Source organism: Sceloporus undulatus, chromosome 2, assembly GCF_019175285.1.
Source record: "Sceloporus undulatus isolate JIND9_A2432 ecotype Alabama chromosome 2, SceUnd_v1.1, whole genome shotgun sequence".
Taxonomy (NCBI): domain Eukaryota; kingdom Metazoa; phylum Chordata; class Lepidosauria; order Squamata; family Phrynosomatidae; genus Sceloporus; species Sceloporus undulatus.
In genome coordinates this window covers 190,643,829-190,670,594 of record NC_056523.1, presented here as the reverse complement: position 1 = coordinate 190,670,594, position 26,766 = coordinate 190,643,829, and the positions used below count along the sequence as shown (strand labels likewise).

At 45.2% G+C, this 26,766-nt stretch overlaps 1 protein-coding gene across 1 annotated transcript in view; it reads right to left on the bottom strand.

Annotated features, from left to right (window-relative positions):
• The window catches only part of ARHGAP4 (Rho GTPase activating protein 4), a 77,057-nt gene that overhangs the window by 10,930 nt on the left and 39,361 nt on the right, over positions 1-26,766 (bottom strand). The window contains 10 exon segments of the mRNA XM_042449238.1: positions 8,772-8,906; positions 9,404-9,481; positions 9,676-9,736; positions 15,015-15,102; positions 15,315-15,342; positions 16,770-16,854; positions 17,779-17,973; positions 21,012-21,113; positions 21,219-21,440; positions 22,940-23,068. Of these exon segments, the coding sequence (XP_042305172.1) occupies positions 8,772-8,906; positions 9,404-9,481; positions 9,676-9,736; positions 15,015-15,102; positions 15,315-15,342; positions 16,770-16,854; positions 17,779-17,973; positions 21,012-21,113; positions 21,219-21,440; positions 22,940-23,068 (1,123 nt within the window).

Genomic DNA, 26,766 nt, shown 5'->3' with positions numbered 1-26,766 from the left:
AGGTGAGGAGGGAACTGGGCTTCGGGGAATCTTTACCCCATAAAGCATGTCCTCCAGGCACAGTTCCCAATTCCACCCTCTGTCTCACTCCAGGTCCACTGAACAGAGAGAAAGAGACTGCCTCTTTGCCAATGCAAGGATGTTGGGTCAGAAAACTGACTTCAGAGAATATGGTGGCACACAGAACTATCATTCTCCAAGCCAACCCCCCAGCCTCAAAACACATACTCAAGAGGACCCATTCAGAAGCAAAGAGAATCTTTTGACTGCTCCAGATGCTTGACATTGATGAGATTGTGAAACCCTGGTTATATAGTACCTCCATTCTTCTTCCATTTCTCAACTTATAAGGAGTCCTCAAACTAATTAAAATCATAAATTGTTGATGCTGTTGTTTGCCTTCAAGTAATTTCCAACTTACGGCAACCCTAAAGCAAACCTAGCATAGGGTTTTCTTGGCAAGTTTCTTCAGAGGGGGGTTGCCATTGCCATCCTCTGAGGTGGAGAGAGTGTGACTTGCCCAAGAGCATCCAGTGGGTTTACATGGCCAAGCCAGGATTCGAGTCCTGTTCTCCAGAGTCATAGTCCAACACTCAAACCACTACACCACACTGGCTCTACATAATATCATAAATACATATATTTTAAAACTTACCACTGCTGCCCAGTGAAAATAGAATAATCCACAATCACAGTAGATGTAAGTTCTGAAATATTTTGACACCACAGATTTCACAATCAGATCATCACTACACAGTGGATCAGTTTCAAAGTAATACCTGACTCCTAGCAAACTATGGGCAGCCATGAAAGAACTAAAGAAGATCATAACATGTAAAAGCATAACTCTGAACACTAAAGAGATGATAATCCAAGCCACTGTATTCCCCATCACCATGTACAGATGTGAGAGTTGGTCAGTGAAAAAAGCCGATAGAAAGAAAATCATTTGAGATGTGATCCTAAAGAAGAGTACTGAGCATACCATGAACAAACAAATGGGTTCTAGAAGAGATCAGGCCCAAACTATCCCTGCAAGCCAGAATGACTAAATTGAGATTGTCATACCTTGGCCACATAATAAGAAAAATAAATCATTTGAAAAGACAACAATGTTTGGAAAGACAGTAGTAATAGAGGAAGACCACATGCCAGTTTACTCTTTCAGGGAGGACATGGTGCTGGGCCTGCAGGACCTGACCAGAGAGGTTGAGGACAGTGGTTTTTGGAGATGTCTCACCCCACAGGATAACCATTAGTCAAAGTCAACTTTAGGACAGTTAACAACAACAACAACAAGCATGCAGTGCCTTCTGCTGGCCAGGGGGAGGAATTCAGAGAGGGGAACACCAAAACTTTTGAACAGTATAAGAGGGGAGAGTAGCTAGGTTTGCCAGAGTGAAGTCTGGAGAAGGCTCCTGTAGCTGTAATAGTTGTGTAGAAGAGAATATTTAAGCGTGTATGGCTTGTTATCTGATTGCATAACAAGCAACACCAGCTGAAATTCCCTCTTCTATACAAACATTACAGGTACAGGATCCTTCTCCAGATTTCACTGCAGCACCCCTACTGTGTACCCAGGCATCTTTCTGATTATTTTGCTGAATGATAATGTTGCCAGTTACTCTGGTTCTTAATGAATTACTTTTACTGGATTATTTTATTCATTTTATCTATTTTTATTAAAATGCTTTTTCAAACTTGCCTGCCTGGGCACTTGCCTTTTCTTTGTTACAGGCCTTCAAAAAGAATGGCTGTTTATAAACATGTACAACACCACCGGACATCTGTGTGCATTTTGTGTATAATATTATTTTGAACAACATTTAAATCAGTTGTGCAATCATTTGGACTATGAGTGGTGTTTCCAGCTTACAAGCCAAGAATTATACAATACATTTCAACACCATTTCCATACATTTACATTTGCGTAACAATGGTTAAAATAATAAGCCACACACTGACTGTAACTGTGCAAAATCATTTAATAGTTTTCCAAGAATTAACTGACCACCTTTCTGTAAATATCATGAGGCCTTCTTTTTACATTTCTAGCAAATGAATTATTTAAATTGGGAATGGCTGAGTGGTGTCCAGGAGGCCAGATGTGACCCATAAACCATTTTATCTGGCCACTCGCCAATTTTAACCTCTTGCAAGCAAAAATTGAGCTTTCATATGTTGAAAGAAAAAGATAGATTCTTAAAAATTATCTTTCTTTGTTTTTCAAAGAAATACCTTTGCTACCTCCAAACCGCTGAATGCATAAGTTCTGCAACATAAAGCAAAGAAGGACAGGTTGCTTACCTGTAACAGTATTTCTTCGAGTGGTCATCTGCGAATACATACAAATGGGTTTCACTGCGCCTGCGCAGTGCTGCTCGGAACCTACTGGAATCACTGGGCAGAGTTAACTCTGCAACATATTGAAACTTTTTGGCGGTAACCCCGCCCATCCGTTATAAGGCCCCTGCCTTCCCGCTCTTTCCCCAGTTCCGCAATTTTTCCGCCACGCAGGCGATGGAAGAGCCAATGAGAGCAGGACACTGAGGGGACGGATGGGTGGGATTTGTATGTATTCGCAGATGACCACTCGAAGAAATACTGTTACAGGTAAGCAACCTGTCCTTCTTCTTCGTGGTCTCTGCGAATCATACAAATGGGTTTAGACTGACAAGCTAAGGTATGAGGCAGAGGGAGTGTCCTGAGACCATAGCTTATGGTAAACCAAAGGTATATTTATTACAATAAAACACCCTGAACCATAAGAGTCAGTCTTTGTTCATGCACAGAACACATAGCAATAACTTTGCTAAACCTGAGAAGGGAACAGAGGTCATGCAAGACCGATCCCATAGGACTTATGCAAACCAACATACAATAAAATGTAAACAGTGTCAACTGTACAAGTGTAGTAAATACAAAACATCAATAGTGCAATCAATGTAACCCTGAAACCAACACAGCCCTCCCGAATGCTGCGTCTCGGATGGCTCTGGTGTCCAACCTATAATGTTTTATAAAAGTCAGAGGTTCAGACCAGACAGCAGCCTTGCAGACATCCTCCAAGGGGATCCCTGACAGGAATGCAGAGGATGCTGCCACTGACCTCGTGGAATGGGACCGAACCCTGCCAGGGAGAGGCTTGCCTAACAGTTCATAGCAGAGGTGGATGGTACCAGCCACCCACTTGGACAACCTCTGCGCAGATACAGGCAACCCTTTCTTCGGTTCCGAGTAGCATTGGAAAAGTCTCTCGGACCGACTGGATGCGGCAGTTCTGTCCAGATAAAATGCCAGCGCTCTCCTGACATCAAGAGAGTGTAGGCGTCGCTCCTCATCCGACGTCGGGTCGGATGCGAGAGTGGGCAATACAATGTCCTGGCACATGTGAAAGGCAGACACAACCTTTGGCAAAAAGGTGATGTCCGTACGGAGGACCACCTTGTCCTTGTGGAACCTCAGGAATGGCTGGTCCCTCTGTAAGGCACAGAGTTCGCCCGCACGGCGGGCAGAAGTGATAGCCACCAGGAAAGCGGTTTTCCAAGTCAACAGTCTCAAGTCCGCTGTGGCCATGGGTTCAAAGGGCTTGGATTGGAGAGCGGACAGTACCGACTCCAGGCTCCAAGCCGGTGTTGGCACCGACACTGGAGGATGCAAGTTGGCACAACCCTTTAAGAACCCCTTTACTAAAGGGTCTTTGAAAAAAGAAACCCTCCCCCCGAACTGATATTTGGCACAGATGGCGGACAGGTAGCATTTGATGGACGTGAGGGAGAGCCCTCCATCCAAAAGCGCCATCAAAAACTCCAGCACCACTGGAGTGGACACCTGTGCAGGAGACAAGCCCCTCTGGTCAAGGAAGAGGCAAAATCTCCTCCACTTCAGGGCGTATGAGCGCTGGGTGGAAGGTTTCCTCGCAGCCAGGATCACCGTCCTCACTGCCTCCGGCAAGGCAGTCAGGGCCGAATCCTCCAGGCTACCAGCAGCAGGCTTTCGATGTCGGGGTGGAGAATTCGTCCGTCCTGGATCGACAGCAGGTCCGGGCGAGGCTCGAGGCGAACGAAGCACCTTCTGGAGAGATGCAGGAGGGATGCGAACCAAGGCTGTCTCGGCCACCATGGCGTGATCAGGATCGCGTCCGTATGGTCTAGCATCATCTTGGAGACCACCCTGATGATGAGAGGGAAGGGGGGAAAGGCATAAAGAAGCTCCCCCGACCACAGGAAGGCAAATGCGTCTCCGAGGGATCCGGTCATTGGCCTCCTGGAGCAGAACTGGGGACAGTGGCTGTTCCAGTCGGTAGCGAAGAGGTCGATCTGGGGGGTTCCCCACCTGTCGAACAAGACGCTGACCGCTTCCGGATGAAGCCTCCATTCGTGGCATACCGAGGGCGATCTGCTGAGGCGGTCTGCCAAGTCGTTGTCCTCCCCTGGCAGATGGATCGCTTGAAGGAGGACCTGTCTCTGTATGCACCAGTCCCAGATGCGCAGGGTAATCTCGAGGAGGGTCCTTGACTTGGTGCCACCCTGTTTGTTGATGTAATACATCACGGTGGTGTTGTCCGTCCTCAAGAGCACCACCCTGCCTGTCACGGCGGATTCGAAAGCTCTCAGAGCCTTTTCCACCGCGAGCATCTCAAGGGCATTGATGTGGAGGAGACTGTCCGAGTCTGACCATTTGTCCTTGACAACTAGGTCGAGGAGATGGGCGCCCCAGCCCTCTAGGGAAGCATCGGTTGTCAACGTCACCTGCGGTTGCGGTTGATGAAAGGGCATCCCCGCGCGCACGTTGTGCTCGTCCAGCCACCAGTTCAGGGAGGTGGCTACCGGCCTCGGTACCGTCAACCATTTGGACGGGGAATCCTCCATCGGAGAGAAGACCGACAGAAACCAAGCCTGGAGTGGGCGTAGGCGAAGTCTCGACCACGGCGTCACGAAGGTCGTTGATGCCATGTGACCCAGGGCGATCTGGACGTCCCTGGCCCTCACTCTTCTGTGGGAGATGCAGGGTCTCAGCGATGTAACCAGTGCTTGGAAGCGGTCTGCAGGAAGGAAGGCGGAGCATCTTTCGGAATCGAGGATGGCTCCGATGAATTTGACCTGTCTGGACGGGGTGAAATGAGACTTTTCTTTGTTGATCACCAGTCCGAGAGAGTCCAGCAGCCGGGTGGCAAATGAAATTGCCTCCTGGAGGTCTTGTTGGGAGTCTGCGACAAACAGCCAGTCGTCTACATAAGGGAAGACTCTGTAGCCCCTCTTGTGGAGGTATGCTACCACCGGGGCCATGCACTTTGTGAAGACCCGTGGGGCTGTGGCAAGACCGAACGGAAGCACATTGTAGTGGTATACGTCGGAGCCGACGGCGAAGGCGAGGAATCTCCGGTGAGACTCCCGAATTCCGATGTGGAAGTAGGCGTCCTTCAAATCGACCATCGCGAACCACAGGCCCTGGCGGAGGAGAGGTAAAATAGAGGCCAGGGTTACCATACGAAAACGGAGGTATTGGAGGAAGAGGTTTAAGTTTCTCAAATCCAGGATTGGTCTAATGCCCCCGTCGGCCTTTGGTACCGTGAAGTACCTGGAGAAAAAGGCCGTATGGAAAGAATCAGGGGATAGTGGGGAAATAGCCCCTTTGTCCTTTAAAGTGCGCACTTCGTCGAGAAGGGTGTCCGAGGGTGGGGTGGAAATGAAAGCTCCGGTGGGCGGGAGCTCTTCGAACTCGAGGGTATAGCCCCTACGGACGATGTTTAGCACCCAAGAGTCGGCGGAGATGGAAGCCCATATGTTGACAAAGGGCTTAAGGATGTCCAAAAAGCATCTAGGGGAGGCGAAGTGCGCGGGAAGGTTTCATGCCCTCTTTTTGGACTGGTCAGGGTCTTGTCGTCGGTTCCTACGGTACCGAGAAGACTGATTGCGGCGGCCCGAGGATGATGGGGACTGGGACGGATATCTCTGGCGCTGGGAGCCCTGTTGCTGAAACTGCCGGTCCTGGTAGGAAGACCTGTTGAACTGGCCCTGTTGCTGTTGCCAAGGGCGGAACCTCTTACGAAAGGAAGCCGGGGCGGGGGCAGACATACCATGCTTCCTCACCGCCGCCTTCAGCCTGAATTTTCGGTTCAGCTTGTCATCCGTCTCGGCATGGAAGAGGCCCGAATCATCTATCGGCATGTCCTCGATGGTGGACCTAACGCTGGCATTGAGGTCTGATCCCCGCAACCAGGCGTGTCTCCTTAGGGCGATGGAGGCCGCCATGGCTCTGCCCGAACGCTCTACAACGTTCCTGGACGCGGTGATGAGCCATGCGCCGATGGAGTGGGCCTCATCCCTAATCTCCGTAAGGGTCCGCTGGGCTTCGTCCGGAACGTCGGGCACGATGGGGGAGATGCCCTCCATAAGGGTTTGAATGTAGGCCCCCATACAAGCGGTGTAGTTGGTTGCCTTTACCGCGAGCGCCGCAGCCGCGTATGCCTTCCTGGCTAAGGCATCTATCTTCTTAGCCTCCTTATCAAATGGTACCGCCGCTTGCCGTTGAGTTGCGGTTTGTTGGGCACCCTCGACAATCGAGGGAGGTAAGCCATGGTGCCGCCGGAGCCGAAACCTTGTAGAGGGATTCGATCTTGCGCGGTGGACCCAAGAGCGAGGAAGGGCAGTCCCAAGAACATCTGACCAGGGCTTCTAGGGACGGCATGAACGGGACCAAAGGTGTTGAATGGGCCCGACTGCGAACCCTACGTTCGAGGGGGTCCTTGGCCTCTTCTTCGGGGTATGCAAGGTCAATGTCCAGAGCCCTGGACATCTTGATGACATGCTCAAGAAAAGACCTAACGTCATCCGTCGGCGAGGCTGCTTCAGGATGATGCAGGAGCTGCGGAGAATTCTGGGCCAGGTCGTCCTCACCCGAGGAATATTCTGAGGCTACGGGCTCGAGTTCGGAATCCGAAGCCACCAGGTCCACAGTGGCATACGGCCTGGGATGTTCCGCAGGCCTGTTTGCACGAAGAGATGGAGCCGCTGTCGACGGGCCTGGTCGATCAGAGTGCTCGTGACAGTGGCGGTCTTGATCCCGAGGCTGATCCAAGTCACGGGGACGGTCCCGACTTCGGGCAGGCTTGGCTAGAGCCACCTCTCTAGGGACTGGAAGAAACAATTGATCAGTCTCCGAGTCATAGTAGTACTGAGGGTCAAGCGGAGAGCGTGAAGCCAGCGAAGCTGGAGATGGAGATCTCGGCGGTTGGTCGGTGACTTCCTCGTCGTCCGAAAGGAGGAAGGGAAGCGTTGTCGCCGATTGTGTCTGGGCTGGCACAGCCTGGGCGGTGGTGTCCCGGTCGTGGGCCCTCGCCTGGGGATGGTCAAGGTCCCCCGTGGGTGAACGATTGCCCACCATCGGTGTGGCCAGAGGGTCAGTCAGTCTCAGAGAGTCGGGACGCGGGCGGTCACGGCGGGACTCACGGTGTGACTTCCGAGAAACGGAGGCGTCGTCCGAGCGCCTCTTAGAGGGGGGAGCTTGAATGCGAGCTGGGCTTGGAAGTTGACTTAGCCTTCTTAGCCGAAGAAGACGAAGCTGCCTCCGGGGCCGGTGGCTGCCTCTTCTTGGCAGACTTGTGATGAGACGGCGCATCCGGAGGGAAGAATTGGATCGGGGACTCCGAGATGGTAGCCGCACGGCCAGCACGATCCTTGGTTCGGGCGGCGGAATCCCTCGAGCCCGAGGGTTCCTCGGAGACGGTGCTCCTCGGTGTGGGGTCATCCGACCCGGCCAGCCTGGATTGGTCCGACGATCCGGACTTGGACTTGGCCCTCTTGGAGCTGGAAGATCCCGAGGAGGTCTTCTTCTCCAAAGCCGCCCTGGACGTCCCCGATGTTTCGGAGGGGACTCCCTCATTGCGGCTGGGAGCCTTGTCCACACCCACTGACCCCGGTAGACGGGGGTGTTTAGAGGATTTGGGAGCGGCACTGGGCCTAGTGGAGCCACGGGCCGGCGGACGGGCAGCGTCCGAACTCTCCATGTCTTGCGCCAGCGAAGTGGAGGGGGGCGCACTTGAAGGGCCGCTACGAGCCTGGGCAGCTGGAGCAGAGGCCGAAGGGGCTGATGCCGGCCGAGAGTCCCCCTCCCTGATCTTGCCCTGGGCAATAGCGGACGTCAGCCGCGACTCCCGATTCTTGCGGGCCTGGGAAGACATCGACTTACAGAGGCTGCAGACCCTGGGGTCGTGGTCCCGGCCCAAGCAGAAGAGGCAAGAAGAATGAGGGTCCTGAACAGGAACCTTTCCTCCGCAGATGTCACATTTTTTGAAAGGAGGAGACATCCTGAGAGGTCGAAAAAAGCGAAATCCAAAGAGAAGTCCAATAACAGTCCGAGGTCAGATAAACGAGGAAGACGGGAAGCCGAAGTCAAACAGTCCGAGTCAAAGATACCAGTGAAATCCGAAAGGAGCAAGAGCGAAGTTCCAAGCAGCCACTAGCACGGCGGAAAAAAGGAACTGGGGAAAGAGCGGGAAGGCAGGGGCCTTATAACGGATGGGCAGGGTTACCGCCAAAAAGTTTCAATATGTTGCAGAGTTAACTCTGCCCAGTGATTCCAGTAGGTTCCGAGCAGCACTGCGCAGGCGCAGTGAAACCCATTTGTATGATTCGCAGAGACCACGAAGAAGAACATACTTTTATTTATACACACTGAAGTGAACTCACACTAATATCTGCAGGAAGGGAGCATAAATGAACAAGAAAGATCAAACATAGAGAGTTATACACACACAAACACACACTTACGGGCTGTTGTCAGCAGGTCAGGAACAATATCACAAGGAAAGAGAGGTTTCTCCAGTCCCCGAAAATACAATTTCAGTACTCCAGCTACTGAATCTAGGTCATGTTGTATAAAGCCATCTGCTAGGGGGTCTTCACCTGGTAGAGAGGAACAAGTCATTACGATCATTTTTTCCTCACCCATACAAGCTCACAGGGCCTTCTTGGACCTGTACCATTGCAAGATATGAGCAGCCCAACTGAAACTACTGAGCCTGTGAAGCAGTTTGACATAGGAGCAGAAGCAGTGAAGAACAGGCAGTTCAAACCCTTCCTAAGATTGAATCTTCCTGAACAGTTCTGCACAGATCACCAGCTTCAAGCCTAACCTACCTCACAGGATAAAGGAGATGGCAATTGTGAACTTGTTATTTGGAGGGGGGGGCAATTATACATACTGTAATTCATTGAAAGATGGTGATGGTGATGGTGGTGATCAAGCTCGCATGAAATGACATGAAATAACCTAGAAGGACTTCCTGCCTCACAATAATCCCAAATGATGCGGGGCCCAGCTGTATTTAGGAATGCAAAAAGGCATTCTCCTCCTTCTCTGTACACCCTGTTAGCTATAACTATCACCCCCACATACTTACCTTTCTCAAAGGCATTCCGGATCTCCGCTACCTGTGCTTGGGACCCCGGCACCCGAAAAATACCTTCATGCTGAAGTCCTGGAAAAAGAGGAAAGAAACAGGCAATACTATGTTACATTTTCTTGCAAGGAAACAGAATTTCTTCGCTTACTTCTCTGACAGACTCACAGCTACAGCACAAGACAGAGATCCTTTTGAAAGTTGCAAACCTACCCATTCCCCAAAGGAAGAGCATTTGAAAAGGGTGGTAAGGGGGTTAGCCCAGGTCTTACCATGAAGGTTGATGAAGCGGATACAACTCTCCACCACGAGAGGGACAGCCTGGCCGGAACTCTGGAGTTATGGGAAGGAAAGCAAAAAGTCACAGTGCAGCATCCTCACACTATACCCAGGACTATGCATATGCTGCTACTGCCCAGGGGCACCCAATTGGCACCCAAGTGCCCAGGGGCACTGAATAAAGAACTGGGTACAGAATTCATCTTTCTGATAATTTAGCATTCCCTTTTTCAAAAAGAAAGTTACTGGTTTTACTGTATTGACTGTGCTTTTTGCTTCAGCTGGTGCAGTGTAAGCTAGGCGCATGATTTCCTCTCAGCCATGAATTCATTGCTCATTTCATTGAATTCAGTCCTCTCTCCACAATACAGTGAGAAGGGAGAAATAATGCTGTCTTATTCTACAGAGCTGCTGTAAGGATTAATATAATAGCTATGAAGTAAAACTGCAAAAAAACTGTGTTGTTGTTGTTGTTGACTTGTATTTCTATGATATACATCAGGGGTGGCAACTAACCAATGTCTGGGGGATGCACACATCTCCTCACCAAATTTTGAAGGGATTTATCACTCCCACTTTCACATTAAAAAAATATTTAAAAAATATTTTCACTCGAAGTGCTCCCCATATGCAAGAGGGAACGTAAAGAAAGCAATTTTGCCATGTTTCTAACCTTGTGGGGTGGTTTAGACCCAGGAGAGTCCTATTTTAAACTATAAGGTAAAGCAGAATTGGTGTCTCCTGGGCCTAAAACAGCACAGGAGGGGAGAACATTTCAAAATTGCCTGTAATTTCCTCTAGAAGGCACTTATTATGTTTCTTCAGTTAACTCTGGGTGAATCTACACTGCAGAAATAATTCAGCTTAATACCACTTTAACTGTTATGGCTTGCTCCTCCCTTATTTATTTATGGCATTTATATCCCATCTTTCTCTCAAATGGGATTCAAAGCAGCTTACAATAATTTAAAAAGATAAAATTAAAACATTACAAAAGTTAAGATATACAGTAATTAAACAATACTAATATTAAAACATAAGTTAAAAGCAGCATAGCTAAACCCATTTTACAAATAAAACTTATTAAAACATTAAAACAGTTCCCTCTTTCCTTCCCTCCCTCAATTTCTCTCTCTTCTTTTCCGTATCACTATTGCTTCTGGTTATACACTGAAGTTTTCTGGGATTTTACAAAAAGTGTTTCCTGGAAACAAAAGCAGGATGAACATGTACCTTATAATCAATAATCTATTTTTCACATCAACATTAGGTCCCTGAAAAAATGACTACTGGTGCAGTGGTAAGAGAGGCACAGGCAAGAACTTGACTGTTCCTAATTACCGTATATTGGCTACAGCCACACTGCAGAAACAATTCAGTTTGACACCATTTTCACTGCCATGGGTCAATGCTACGGAATACTGGGAACTGCAGTTTTGTTAGACATTTTGCTTTCTGTGTCAGAGAGCTATGGTGCCCCAAGAAACTACAATCCCTAGAATTCCATAGCACTGAGCCATGGGTCTTAAAGTGGTGTCAAATGGGATTATTTCCAGGGCTGGGCAGTACAAGTAAGAGGTTTTTACAGGAGTAGGAATAAGGAGTAACAAAATATATTTGTTACTCCTTATTCCCATTTTCCCCAGGCCTGATTATTTCTGCAGTGTGGATGCAGCTTTATTTACTAAGGCCAGATGTAATCCTTTACCTTCAGAATTACTTTATGGTAGATGTGCTGGGCTACCCCTCTCTTTGAGATTTTGCCCTTGAGGTTGAAACTATGTCACATATTTTATTTTTTATTATTTTGCATTTTTTATGATCGAGATCACAAGATCACAAACGGTTGATGTCTCCTCTATTAAGCCATCTACCTGGCCAATTGGATATGTTTTATGTTCTATTAGAAGATAGATAGTCCTGTCCTTAGTAATTAAGATTAGAGAAAGAAAACTCCTAAAATTAACCAGAGTATCTAAAAAGTTTTTATTCAGTACAGTGGGCCCTTGCTATCTGCTGGAGTTTGGTTCCAGGATCACCCTCGGGATACAAAAATCCATGGATATTCAAGTCCCGTTAAATACAGTGGCATAGTCAAATTGGTGTCCCTTATATAGCATGACAATTTGGCACCAAACTGCTAAACATCCTATAGTCAATGAAAATTAAATACACTATAGTTAATGGGATGGTCAATATCACAGCCAATATCTTTCTTTTTCGTTCACTAGCCGTAATGGATATCATAATCAATTTAATATTAAAGTCAATTTAAGTGCCGTTTTAAGTTTATTTATTTATAAATATAAATCTTATATTTTGTATTATTCAAAAACAATAACTGTATGAATAAGTGGTGTACTTTATTAATAATGAGTGAAGGAGCTTTAATGAATTTAATAATATTTAATAACACATTCATTTTAGTTTCAGCTAATTTTTAATCCAGTTTACATACAAAACACATCTTAAATCTATTTTAATTCTTTACAAAAAAAACCAACACTATAATATATACAAAGCTCTTGAAAAATGTAGCCCTGAAGCACATGGCAACAAAAATGTGGCCCCCATGGATCCCTAAGACAGTTGTTGTTGTTGTTGTTATACTTTATTTATATAGCACTGTAGATTGACACAGCACTGTACATACTGGGCCAGACCAGCATAAACTATCTTTATTCAAAGTTAAAAGGCATGGTAGAAAGAGAGAGAACTCCATACATTACCAGAGGTTCCTAAGAGAAATATTGGGATATAAATGTAGATATTAAGTCACTCCAATTGCCAGTGATTTGAGAGTGCAGTTTCAGTGCCCCTGTAACTATTCCCTGCTTTCTATACTTATCAAGACTAGGGGGAGCCAACAAAATTAATCATTCAAATGGAACATAATTTTCCTTAATGTTCGCAGTTTAAACAGTCTGCAGAACTCAGGCTGCTGCCACACTGCAAAGTTAATGCAGTTTGACACCACTTTATCTGTTATGCTTCCATCCTATGGAATCCTGGGATCTGTAGTTTGTTGTGGCACCAGAGCTCTATGACAGAGAAGTCTAAATCTCTCATAAAACTACAAATCCAAGAATTTCACAGCACTGAGCTATGGCAGTTATAGCATGTCAAACTGCATTAATTCTGCAATGTAGATACATCCCCAGTTTTACTTTATATACTTTTTTTAAGAGCAGTGTACAAACAGCCATGATCATGTTCTGTTGTTGTTGTTGTTGTTGTGTTGTTGTTGTTGTGTGCCTTCAAATCATTTCCGACTTATGGCAAGGTACCTCTCTCACGGGGTTTTCTTGGCAAGATTTGTTCAAAGAAGATTTGTCATTGCCTTCCCCTCAGGCTGAGAGAGTGTGACTTGCCTAAGGTCACTCAGTGGGCTTCACGGCTGAGTTGGAAATCGAACCCTGGTTTCCAGAGTTGCAGTCCAACAGACAAGCCACTACGCTATGATGGCTCTCATTAAGGAAATTCCTGGCTCTATCCAGAATCTTATATGTAATAATGAAGACAAATTAGAGCAACATGGTGCTCCCTTCCAATTATCACAATGCCCCTCTCTTCTGCAACCCATACAGCAATAAAGAAGCCGGAGGTAGACTGGAGAGAAAATATGGGCTATCTTACATAAACAGGCATCATGCTCATGCCCACATGCAGAGAATAAATGCCATGCAAGCATAAGCTGGATCTTCCATTCACATGCAAATCTCCTGCCCTCTTCATTCACTACACCTGGATACCTCTGAATGATTACGAAGAGACTTCACCATCATAATCATATTACTACTGATGTGCGACAAAGCCACGGTACTGAGACTCAGAAATTCCACAAGATGGTGCTAGCATGAATACAATTCTCTTACACTAGAAGGCATGGGAATGAACTCTCTTGCTGTTCTCATGTGCCTTCACGTTGGCTCCAACCTATGGTGACCCTTTCATAGGGTTTTCTCAGCAAGATTGGTTCAAAGGGAGTTTTCCTTCCTCTGAGATTGAGAACGTGTGACTTGCCCAAGATGGCTTTCCATGGCTAAGCAAAAATTCACACTCTGGTCTCTCAGAGTCTTAATCCATCACTCAAACCACTACGCTATGCTGGCCCAACAACCAAAACATAAGGAAGGATTTCTTAATTGTAAGAGTTGTTCAACAATGAAACAGACTGCCTCAGAAGGTGGTGGACTCTGGGGGTCTTTAAACAGAGATTGGGTGGTCACCTTTTGGTAGAGCTTTAGTTATGCCTTCTGGCACTTCAGGGATCAGATGGACCTTGTAATCCAACAATCTACAATCTCACTCTCCCCCTAGTCTGCTCGAATACCAAAGTGGCTAAGACTTTCACTTGAATACAGTACTGTTATTTGGAGCACATCACAGTACAGTAGTGGGAAAATCTGTTTTGTCCAAACTATGTCACTCAAGGACTAAGTGTGAAAATGTAACTTTTTAAAAGACAAATCCCAGAATCCTGCTGCTATGTTGGCTGAGGGATTCTAGGAATTTATGGGGTTTTATTTTTAAAAAATAATGTTTCCTAGCTCTGCCCATGACCCCGTTCCGTCACCAGTAGTTGAAGTGCGAAGTGCTTTCTGAGATAGCCCTAGGCATGCACACTGAGAGCAGACATCCAAGAATAATTTTATTTGTGGACTTAGAATCACATTGTTGTGATTTTCAGTGCAATGAAAAAGGGCCTGGCGGGCTGAGAGGCAAGAAACAAAACACTTACTGTAAATAAAATTTGAAACATCATTACAAAACATAACATGTGGTTACACATGTGGCATGCGTTTCATACATCATTGTGAGAAAATGCCAAGACCTTGCTGTTGCAAACAAGCAAGTCCCCTCCTCCCTCAAACCCTCAAAGGGTGAGAAGCTGTGGGTGCAGAAATTCAGAGGCAAGGAGAAGAGTTGCACAAATACTTCTGTGTGTACACACACATATCAAACTCAGTGCATTAACTCTATTTTCCAAAGGTAAGTATTCTCTTTGCAGCCCCCATCATAGCAAGTCTAACCTGCTCTCCACCCACCTTCTTCTGCTTCTACCCCCCAATTCCCTCCCACCCACCCCATTCCCAGATCATGTACCTGCTTGCGTGCCAGCAGCCTCCGCCTCCTTGGGGCAGCACAGACAGGAAAGATAGAGTCAGCAAGCACATTATAAGCAGAAGGAACAGCGGGTGTGCGAGTGGGAAGAGCCAGAGGCAAAAGCAGGGCCAGGGAGGCAGAGAGTTCTCGTACTAGGCAGAGGGCAAGAAAGCAGGGCTATAAGGAGCTGGGCAGGAGGGACGTAGCTCAGGGCAGCAGCCAGTACCTCCAAAAAGGCCTGCAGGTCACCCCCGAAGAGCTTGTGATGGTAGCACGAGGGAGGGCGGGAACGCCGGATGCGCTGGGACTGTGGCCTTGTGTGGGGTGGGAAGGGAGGAAGGAAGAGGTCAGAGACTCCCCCAAGAACTGGAACTGGGCTCCTTCCCATAGTTCTTCTGGATTCCTCAACCACCAGAATAGGACAGAGGAAGACTTCCCAGCCCAGTTGGGCCCAGGGGAGGGACAATATGCAAAGCTCCCATGACCCCTGGCCCTGTGAACATAATTTTCTCGGTGTCCCTTTTACCTGGCTAGCTCTCGATCCACTGCAGCACCTGGGAAAGCAAGAAAATGGAAGATTAAGAAAGCTCTAGAAGGTGCTGGCTCTCTTTGGTCAAATATCTACAGTTCATATTTTAAGGCAGAGTCAGATATACAGTTTCAGAAGTGAGCATATCATGGAAGCATATGGACTGACATTTACAGTTTTGAATGTGAAGTCGAAGGCTTTCATGGCTGGCATCCATAGTTTTTTCAGGCTATGTGGCCATGTTCTAGAAGAGTTTATTCCTATAAACTCTTCTAGAACATGGCCACATAGTCTGAAAAACCCACAAAAACTATTTACAGTTTTCCTATGCAGATGGGCTCCTGGGGAACCTGTTCCTTTCTAGATTTGTTAGAAACTGGATTCGCACAGATGGACATAAGGGGGTAACTAAGTGAATTATGAAGCTCCCTCCCCTTCTTTACAGGCAGAGTTTTACATGGTGGTGACTGACCAGCTCAGTCACAAAGCCAATTTCTTCCCCCTTCAGAACAGTGTTTTTAAAGGGTGTTTTAAAACATGAACACCTAAGCACATTTAAAAATGCTGAATTTATATTATATGACAGAATCTTGAAGGGAAGGGACAGCATACATACCACCTGAGGTATGGTAGGAATGAAAGGGCAATCAAAATTCAAGATATACCCACACTGCACAAATAAGGTAGTTTGACACCACTTTAACTGTCATGGCTCTATCCTGTGGAATCCTGGCATTTGTAGTTTGGCAGGGTGTTCAGCTGCACTTGTCAGAGAGCTCTGGTGCCTCATCAAACTCCAAATCCCAGGATTCTATAGGTGGAGCATGGTAATTAAAATGGTGTCAAACTTCTTTATTTCTGCAGTATGGTTGCATCCTCAGTGTACGTACTGTTCATGAAACTGGAATGGAATGAAGGGAGCAGAGCTCACTCCCCAGCTAGGAAACATTCAAGTCACTGGACATGCATGGTCAAGGAGCATGTTTGTTTCCCTTACACCATCATTTCAGAGTGAAACACACATCCATGGTCTGCTCAACCACAATCTGTTTCAGCTTTAGGTACTTGCGTATGCAGTAAAATTGTGTTCACCCTTACACAGGCATAGCTGTCCCAAAGGAAATCAGTTGTGCAGTGAAAAGAAAGAGTGAGACTACTGGTCTCTTTCCAGAGTCTGCCACTGAATTATAATTTCCAGGATTCTTTGTGAGAAAGTAGGAGAATTAAACAGGTATTGTTGTTGCTGTTGTTGTGTGCCTTCAAGTTGTTACCAATTTATGGTGACACTAAGGTGAACCTATACTGGAGTTTTCTTGGCAAGATTTTTTCAAAAGATTTTCCACTGCCTTCTCCTGAGGCTATACAAATATACAGGTGTACATATTATCTTGCATTTCTCAAAGCAACCAGTATAATCTATCTGGTAACCTATCTGCTCTTTCACATTCTCACCCTTTTCTATTGCCTCCTTCATCTGGTCATGCTTTGCTTGCAGCTTTGTTTGAATGCTTCGTCCAGAGAGATATTCTTTGAATTTCTGCATAAGAGACACCAAGAAATCTGTTGTCAAAGAGGAAATGTCCAGGCTGAGATACAGAAGCAAGGCCAGGGTAACACTTCTGTCACTGAAGTTTAGATGGTAGGGTTGTGGCTCTTTCACTGGACCTCCAGTTTGCCCTGACAGCCCTTCATGAAGGCCCCCAAAACTGTATCCCAAGCAACCAAAAATCCTCATTTGCCTTCAACCCCCCCATATCCCAAGCCATTACAAAACTGAAAATCAAAACCAAAAATGACTTCCAGTCACTTCCAGGTCAAATTTTCAACTGATTTTGGGATGCTGTGGCCTGTCATGGTCTATAGTGGCAAAAATTGGCCCCATGCTTGAGGCAGGAGCCCACCTCTTGTTACAGAGCAACCTCCCAGAGACAACTAACAAAGAAAGAAGCCCATCACCATAAGCCTTGTCATAACTTACATAGGGACAACGCTAGCCAAAAAGGAAGTTCAGAAAAGCAGGGGTCCACTTAAACTGATGGAAGTGGCAGAAGAGCCGGGAAGAATGTCCTGACAGATTTTAGTCCACGTTTACTAGAAGGTACTATTTGGATTTTCTGCTTCCAATGCCATATGCCAGCTTCTTCCTCCTTTTTTGCAACCTAACTTTTTGGGGTGGGGTTCATACCCTGTATTGTGGGAGGGGGTGCCATTTAGATATTCTGCCTCAGTTTTTTAAAAAAAATCTTGAAGTCATTAAGTCAATTCATGCAGGAAATGTGACTGCTATTCTGATGTTGCTACCAAAGCTTATTGATGCTGCCAGGCTTTCTCTTTCCTTACAACATAAATATTTTTAAAACACATTTCCTTGAAAGAATCAGGCATTGACACATGGAGGGCACAGTTAGGATATTACAAGTGCTTTGAACTTGTACTGTCTGGAGAATCTAGAACAACATACCATGATGTAGAAGCTTTCTGTTTCCTGTTGGTTGGCCCGACGCTTTGCCAGTGCTTGCTTCCCACCCGCATCAGAACCTGTTGACTTGAGTGACTCTGTGGACTGGCAACCCTGGAAAGCATCAAGTGCTTCTGGCTCCTCTGCTGACAACAGGTCCAGCAGGCTTTGCAGAGTTGCCTTCAGTGTCTTGTTTACCTACAGAACGAAACAGAACACACTGCAGGGAAAGCTCTTCATAAAAGGCCCAACTAGACATGACAGGAGAACCCAGCTTTCCTATCTTAAGCTAAGAGGACGTTGCGGAGGGGGGGGGGGGAGGAGTGTTCAGGTCTTCCCTTGTATGGTAATGTTGTCACTCTATCAGTTATTTTGAAAGATAACACACACACACACACACACACACACACACACACACACACACATCTCCACCTAGCAAGCTCCTAAACCAGAATTGAGGGGGATTGGTTTTGGAAAATAGCAAATGAGTATAGGAAGACCTCTGCATTCCATCTTCCTATCCGTTGGTCTTCCCCTGTAAGTGTCTTTGCTCTGTCCTGTTTCTCAAGGCAAACAAGAAGTAGGAATCGTGCATTTTCTGCAATAATGTTATTTCAGCCTTTTATAACACATAATTACACATACATGCATAGGTACGTGGGCATGTGCAGGCATACATTCCTGGGTGTCAACATGTTCTAGTGCAGACCTCTCCAACCAGGTACTCTCTAGAAGCAACGGACTACAACCTCCATCATCCCTACCGAGCAAGGCTATGTACAAGGCATCTGGAGATTGGTTCCCCAGTTTGGGAAAGATTTGTTTGATGCATCTATGCAGTGAAGCTCAGATGGTGCAATACAGATGAAGGGGGTGGGTTGTGCAAGTAATTGCAGACTCTGTTGTCCCACAAATCCCACTGAATTCTATGGCTCAGTCTTAATGACAAGAGATTTGTTTGATCTACATCTTGCTCCATCTCAAATGGTCCACCTCAAATATTTACAGAGAAAAAAAGACAGCACCCAGTAAATTTCTCTAAATATCACACCCAAACAGCTGCATATGGCCCTTATTGTACATACAATTGACCTTAAGGTTGAGTTGCAACTTTCCAGCAACTTCTCTTGAGGTCCCCTGGCCTGTGCAGCTATGGAGCACTAACTGACACTTAACAGGAAGCAGAACCCAAAAGCAGGGGTAGGATACTACAACTGGCCTCTTTGACTGTTTTTCTTTCACATAAGTAGTGGTTGTCATCTACTCCCTATATTAAAAACAAGGGAGGGCAAAACCACAATGGAGCACTGTCCCTTGAACTATTTAAACAAAGGCACACCTGATACAGAGGTCAGTGTTAGTTGGGAAAATAGCCCATGTGAACGCAGTCTGTGACCCTAAACCACTAAAAGCCCAATTTCTTGCCTTCACAAGTCCTTTCAAAATGGCTTATAACCACTGCAAAACCCAGTGGCCCTTCATAGTTCTGCTCTCTTCAAGTGCACAATTTAAAGACTTTACTCCCAGATCAACCCACCGATGTGAAAGCCATTTCCTTGTCTTACTACCCTGTTATAAGAACTAGGTCTCACTGTGGTAGCAAACCTATGAGTGGGCTTAATTTGAGCAAAAGGGAAAAGGACAAATAACCCTCAGGAAAGAAAACTCTAGAAAGCAATATGAAGGTCAGAGCACACTTTATCACAAGATATTTTACTGTGACATAAAGGCACAGCACTGGATTCAACTGAGGCATAGCACTGTGACCTGATTTCAATGTTTCTCAAATGTACAGTGCAGTGTTTTCTGCTGGCTTTTGAATAATTTCTGCTGAAATGGTACCTCTGTGTTGGGCCTGTATAGCTTCATGCTGCAGACAAAGGTGAAAAATTGACTATAGGGAATTGAAAATTACAGTGCACCCACACCATACGCAGGCACACCATATGCGGGTTTCGTCTTATGGTGAAGTGGGTGCGTGCTCTGCACCGAGCCAGAAGCAGGAAGGTCTGGAATGGATCCCCTGCGTAAGGTAAGGGCCCACTGTACTTCAGAATACATTATACTTTCCCTATACTTGGAATTCCCCCATCACATAAAACTAGCATGTCAGGAAAAAATGTGGGCCCGAACACTTCTCTGCCACATAATTCTTTTATGTGGACATCTCTCTCTCTCTCTCTCTCTCTCTTTTGGTATGGGGAAACATTCAGACACACAAATTCCAAGCCTTGGCTTGAAGGATTTTAACACACACAGTTTTTAAACCACCATAAAAGTTCAGTAATAGAGCCTCTGGTGATACATATCGCATGACACCGTCTCTCTTTCGTTACTCCTTTATCTTCCAATCATGGCTAACCTGCACCTTGCCATTGACAGGAAAAAACCTGTCAATATGCTCCCAATCATGCCAGTCCACAGGTGTGGCAAACTATCCTGTTGCAGTTCCAGGACTGCGCAGTCATGTGGTATCAATGTCTCCTCCTGTCCCCAACTCCTCGCCTCTTCATTATTCCAGAACAACCAGTTATTTTTTTACTTTCATTTAAAAAAAACCATTTAGCATAACTCCAGAATTGCATTAAAATTCACACATGCACACACACACACACACACACACACAGAAAAACAATAGGCACTTGGGTAGCACACAGGGCAGGGAGGTGAAATTAAGGGTGAGAACAGAAGACAGTGCAAGGGGTCACGCTACTGAAGATATGTGTAGTAGGGAGTGTTCCCAAATGAGTATGTATGCATTTCCTTTCATTCATGCAATCGCACCAAGAATAGGGATGTTGTGATAAAGTCTGAAGTGACACAGTCTACATACAATACTTTACTACCTTAGTAAGAGGTAAGCCTAAATCTTGAGCCGTATTAATCTCAGCCATCCTGTTGTTGATGTTGTTGTTCTTAACTGTCCTTGAGTTGGGCCCGACTCATGGCAACTGTGGATGAGACATCTTCAAGACCCCTCTATCCTCCACTGCTCTGCTTAGGTCTTTTAGATGGAGACCCATGACCTTCCTGATTGAGTCTATCCATCTGGCATGTGGACTTCCTCTCTTTCTACATTCCACCACCTTTCCTAGCATTATTGTCTTTTCTAATGAGTCATGCCTTCTCATGATGTGTCCACCACCATCAATATCCACAGCTATTATATGAAAAAACCTAGGTTCAAGGATGTCAAAGGAAACAGACATACTGCCAGGTTCTCTTTCAACACCTACCTCGTCTGTCTCCAATGTGATAGCGTTGAGGCGAGACTGAATATGCTGGAAGCGAGAGACTAGTTCATTTCTCAGGGGACCCTCAGCCCGGACCTCGGAGACCTGAAGAGAGAAATACAATGGGAATTCGAGACTAAGGGCCAGCCTGAGCAGAAAGCCAGTTCCCAAAAAAAGTCCCCAAGGAACCAGAACTGAGCACTCTCTCACCTCATCACCTTCATGCGGCTGATAATCAAAGCACAGAGGAGGGCAATAAGCAGCAGGATTGGCTTCCATCAGTCTGGATTTGTCCCCTAGTGGGTCCAGGGAATCAACAGCTCCTTCAATGGTGCACAGGCCCTGTTGCCATGATGCCTGGGCCCGGGATTCTGCAGCTAGGTAAGTCCTCAACACCTTGCCCAGGGAAAGGTGGAATCCAAGGTCAAAACACTAGAAACCATGAGAAAGAAAACATACTATTGGTTCTCAAATCATAAATCATAATATTCTGCTAATGTACTAGAGTAGGTCTGTTCCATTTCTGACAGATGCTTCTGTGCCTATTACAGCTGTTGCACAACAGAGAGAGATAGCACCTCCAAGTAGTGTTGTTATACCTTTCATTACTGCTTCATGTTGGATTTCTTTCTGTCTGACAGCTCTTTAAGGCACAAAAGCTTTCGGCAGAAATCGAATTTGAGTACTATAAAAAGACAAGGTGAAAAACAGAAAACACAATGCAAATTGAGCCATGTGCATTTGAGAAGGATGACCTGCAGGAGAGGAGAATTGTGGACCTAGAATCTTTGGGTCTGACTTTTATTGTTTTGGGGCTGTTTATACTTTCACATGATGCAAATGTATAAAGCCTAGTATACTGGAGGAAACCAGGGTTCCCTGGAATCCTAAAGGTCTCCAAGAGGACACTCAGTGTTCCTCAAAAAATCATGATGTGGGGGGCTTTTTTTTTAGCTGCAAATATAGCAATTTTTATGCAGGGGTTCCCTGAGACCTGAAAATTATTTCAAGATCTCCTCTAGGGTAGAAAGATTGAGAAAAGTCTGGGTAAGGGATCAGAAAAAGAATGAAAGCTGAAGAGAACACTGGAACCCTGCCTTTTTACATTTGCACTGACAATTTATATTTGTACTCCGTTAGAAGGAATTGGCCATGGATTTTCAGAAGTCTCCCCCTCCCCCCGCCGCCGCCTTTCTGTAACCATAAAGGCTAGAACCATAATGTTTTTAAATGGATGAAAAGTTAAATAGCATTCTCCCCAGGTATAATTTCCATTACTGGTTGTTGAAGCCATGGGCCAAACCTAATTTTAGTCTTATGTAGACTAAAGCCACTCAAATCAATGGGACACAAGTCCCAACTCCACTTACACACGTGGAGATGAAAAAGTCATTTCAATTCTATGTGAGACTAATTCAGTTAAACTGGTGTGAAACCAGCATACATCTGTCATGTAGATATCTCCACACCCATGTAGGCAAAATGCAGCCCTGGGACCATATGTGGCCCGTACAGACACTTCTGTGGCCCTTGACTCCTCCAGACTCTGAATTACCTTTTTTCCTAGGAACCAAAAGGGGAGAATTTCCTCTCTTGGAAGCCTCCAGAAGAAGCAATTCCCCTTTTAAACAGGCTATAGGCTCTCCTGGTACAAGCTTAAACATAAAATGATATCTATTATTGAAAACCAGGCAGACATCTGTGCATTTGTTTTATATTCTTGAGGGATGGGACTGGCATATTTTGGCAGTGCATGTGGCCCCTGGAGAGTCCCAAAAACAGACAATTGGCCTCCAGACTTTCCATAGTTGCTCACCTCTGGCATAAATAGTAAAACATTGATTACACAGATGGCCCAAAGGAAAAGGTGCCCCTAATTATTGTGCTACCCTTATCTTGCTCATGCTAGGTGGAACAGAGGATAGACTTACATCTAGCAGGTCAGCAACATCGCGGACATAGTAGTTGCTGATAGCAGCATTGGCAGAGTGAAGGCTCAACAGGTAGTCATTCCTGGCCTTGGCACATTTGAGCTTGCTCTCCAGAAACTTAGACTGCCTCTGCAATAGCAAGGGAATCATTAGAGAATCAATGCAACCGGCCTTTGGATGCACTGAATGAATTGAAGACTTTCCAGTTCTTTTGCCTGGCTGTACAAGAAAATACTGTTGATGTCTTTTATTTTGGCTATGTAACTTTTTAAAAAAGTAATTTTGCATACTGCTGTTCAGTGGAGGGATCGAGGATGATATTACAACATAAAATCAATGAAAATGTAATTTTTAAAAAAATCAATACAACCAACCTTTCCCTCTTCCCTTACTTTTCCCAGGCAGAATTTTCCTGCCTGAACAGACTAAGGTTTCTTTTTTCCAGACACATGAATACCAGGTATTACAGACTATATTTCAGAGGAAGGAAATGACAAAGTATTCCTTGCCAAAGAAAACTCTATGAGATTCATGGGGTCATAAATCAACAGGTGACTTGGAAGGCACACGATAGCAGCCATTTCCATCCATCTAATTTCTAGCCTAATTTCTGTAATGAAAATGTACCAAACTGTCTAGCTGTGGCAAATCTGGCAATCATTCGGTCCTCCAGATGGTGCTGGATTTCAATTCCTAGCATTTGTCCTCATTGACTATGCTGAACAGGGTTGCTGGGAGTTTCAGTTAAGAGAAAAAACAGCCATGTACCATCTTTGTGGGAATGGGAGATTTAGTATCTCAAAATTTTGAGAAATTACTGTTTTGATCTGAAACTCCAAGAATCCCTCAGGCAGCGTGGTCCAGGAGTTGGAATCTAAAAAGGTAACTGTTCCAGGTTCTGCTCTATCTCCCCTTTCCAATTAACCCTTTTCGTATAGAATCAAAGAGTTAGAAGGGACCTCAGCTTCTCCTCCTCCCCATCCAGCCACCACAAACACAGCACCCTGGTGTTCCAGCATCATTCCCACTTACAGTACCAACCACTAGCCACAATAGCTACCTGCTTCCTTTTTGGGGATATAAATATCAACTAGCAAATGAATTAACTGAACAAGTTAACTGAGCAGAGCCAATGTGCTACTCTAACCGTCATCTAACTTTGAAAGCAAATCATGGTCAGACCTTTTTAGTGCTTAGATGTGGAGCCCCTGGGAATCTCCAGGAAGGGTTAGGAAAATATACTCCCTGAAACCTTGCACAGCCAGTAGGCAATCCTGGACTAGACGGACCACGGATCTGACTATGTATAAAGCAGTATCCCATATTCTGATACATCTTTTACTGACTGATTAACAAAGCTGAAAATTAGGAACCCACTTACTACTGGTAATTCCCTTTTGCATTTGGTATGGGCTACGATGTGTGAAAATGAAAAAGAAGATATTAAAAATGGATTCTCTTTCTACCAATAAGCAGTAATTTTATAAAATCACATGGAAAATTACCTCCGATTTCCTTCACCATTTATAAAGATTATTTGATTGTGGATATATTTATTAATAAGCATTATTTAAGAGCGCCAGTGTGGTGCAGTGGGTTGAATGCTGGACTATGACTCTGGAGGCCAGAGTTCAAATCTCTATTCAGCTATGTAAACCCATTGGGTGATGTTGGGCAAGTCACACTCTCTCAGCCTCAAAGGTAGGCAAAGGCACACCTTTGCCATAGGGTCAAAAACAAGTCAAAAACAAGTTAAAGGCACACATCAAATTATTTTTTAAAGGCATAAACAGATGGGACCGTTTTACTGAAAGAACTACCGTACACATAATCATATAAATCTACCCACTGTTTAAAAGCACCAACGAAGGCTCTATTCACTGATCCGCTTTTTAATGGTCAGTCAGATGCAATCATCTCAGTACAGACTCCTACTTTATAGTACTCTTTCCTCAAAGAAGTGCAATTAGTTATAATATTTCATTTTGTAATATTATTTGCAATAGTTTCTCAGCTGCAATATTTTAAAAGGCTTTGAAAACACACCTGGTTTGAATGACTTACTGCTTATAGTCGTGTTTTATTGCTGTGGCCTGACATTTTGTTTTAATATACAGGCTGAATTATATTTTAACCTATATTACTTTTTGTTTTGTTTTTCCAAAAAGCTTTATTATATCATTATACAGTCGGCCCTCGCCTTACGCGGAGATCCGTTCCGGATCCCTCCACGTAAGGCGAATTCTGCCTATGCTCAAGCCCTATTGGAAACAATGGGGCTCGTGCACGGCGGCACAGCAGTGTGGCTGCACGTGGGGCGCAATGGGCGCACGCGCCCATTCAACTGAATGAGACACACCGCCCCTTCCGCCCCACGCGCGCCCCGCAGCTTGAGCACGTAAGCTCAAGTCTGCGTAAAGCGCACCCGCGTATGACGCGGGCACGCTATAGTTTTATTTTCTTCATATTGCTGGCATTACCTTGTGTAGACCTGCTTCTGAAAGGTTGAAGAAAAATACTGAAATAAAATATATAAATTTTGATTATCTAAATTCTTAGACTTTCTTTTGAGCCATGTCCTGACAAGGCAGCTTGCAATATTCAAAACAAAATGCATCATCTTAATGAAAACATATAACAATATGGGGGGGAAGGAATCACATTAACCCTGATTTATGATTCTGGTTTACAATAAGCCAGGGATCCCAGTTCATACGTAACACTAAACCAGAAGCAGAAATGATGATGACACTGAACAGCAGAGGAAGTTGAACTGTAAATCCCAGCAACCCTAGAGAGCATAGCCAACGGTGACAAATGCTTGGAGATCCAGGCCTTTGGGTCCAAAATTTCAAATTCAAAAGAAAAATGACAACTTCAAATGTATATGGTAATCGGGAAGCTATAATATGTTTGAAAGAGTTGTGGTAACATCATAATGATGGGCTTGTGGGGATGATGGTTAAGTTTTGGTCTCCTAAGACCATGCAGTTCCATCTCTTTACTGAGGAAGAAGATCTTCCTAAAGCTATTAAAACTTAAAGTGATTTGTACAGTCTTAGCCTTCTGATTTCAAGGAAAACATCCTTTTCAGTTAGAAGGAAAAGAAACATACTCATGGTTAAATTCTAAAGCCACAGAATTTATACCACCAGGTTCCAGTTACACTTGTAGAGAAAGGACATGGGAATGAAAGGTTACCTGTACAATCTGAATGGACTGATATGTTACAATACAAACAAGGTTCCTAAGACTACCAGTGAATTTCAAAAAATGTTGGGCAATTAAATGAAGAGACAACTAACGATCTTGGTGCAAGTTATTTTGGCATTGGGAGCAGAAAAACCTACAAATACCTCTCCTCTTCAATGGCAGCAAAAAATACATATACAGTGGTGCCTCGGGTTACGAAATTAATTCGTAACGCGGCCGCTTTCGTAACCCGAAAAGCCTTCGTAAGCCGAATTGCCATAGGCGCTAATGGGGAAAAGCCGCGATTCCGTGCGAAAAAGCCGAAAAAAGCACCAAAAGTTTTTTCGTAACCCGAAAAAACATTCGTAACCCGAAACAATAATTCCCTATGGGATTTTTTTGTATCCCGAAAATTTCGTAACCTGGGTATTTCGTATCCCGAGGTACCACTGTAATATAATATTTCACTGTCTTTTCATGACATCCAGTATCTGCTAGCTCACAGGGCCTAATGTTAAAGCCACCTTGACTATTAGGGACGTAAATGAAACTCCAGTGATTCCAGAAACCTGATATCTGAAAGAGTCTAATTTTGTCTTCACTTCAGAGAATGAGTCACATCATGACATGTACAT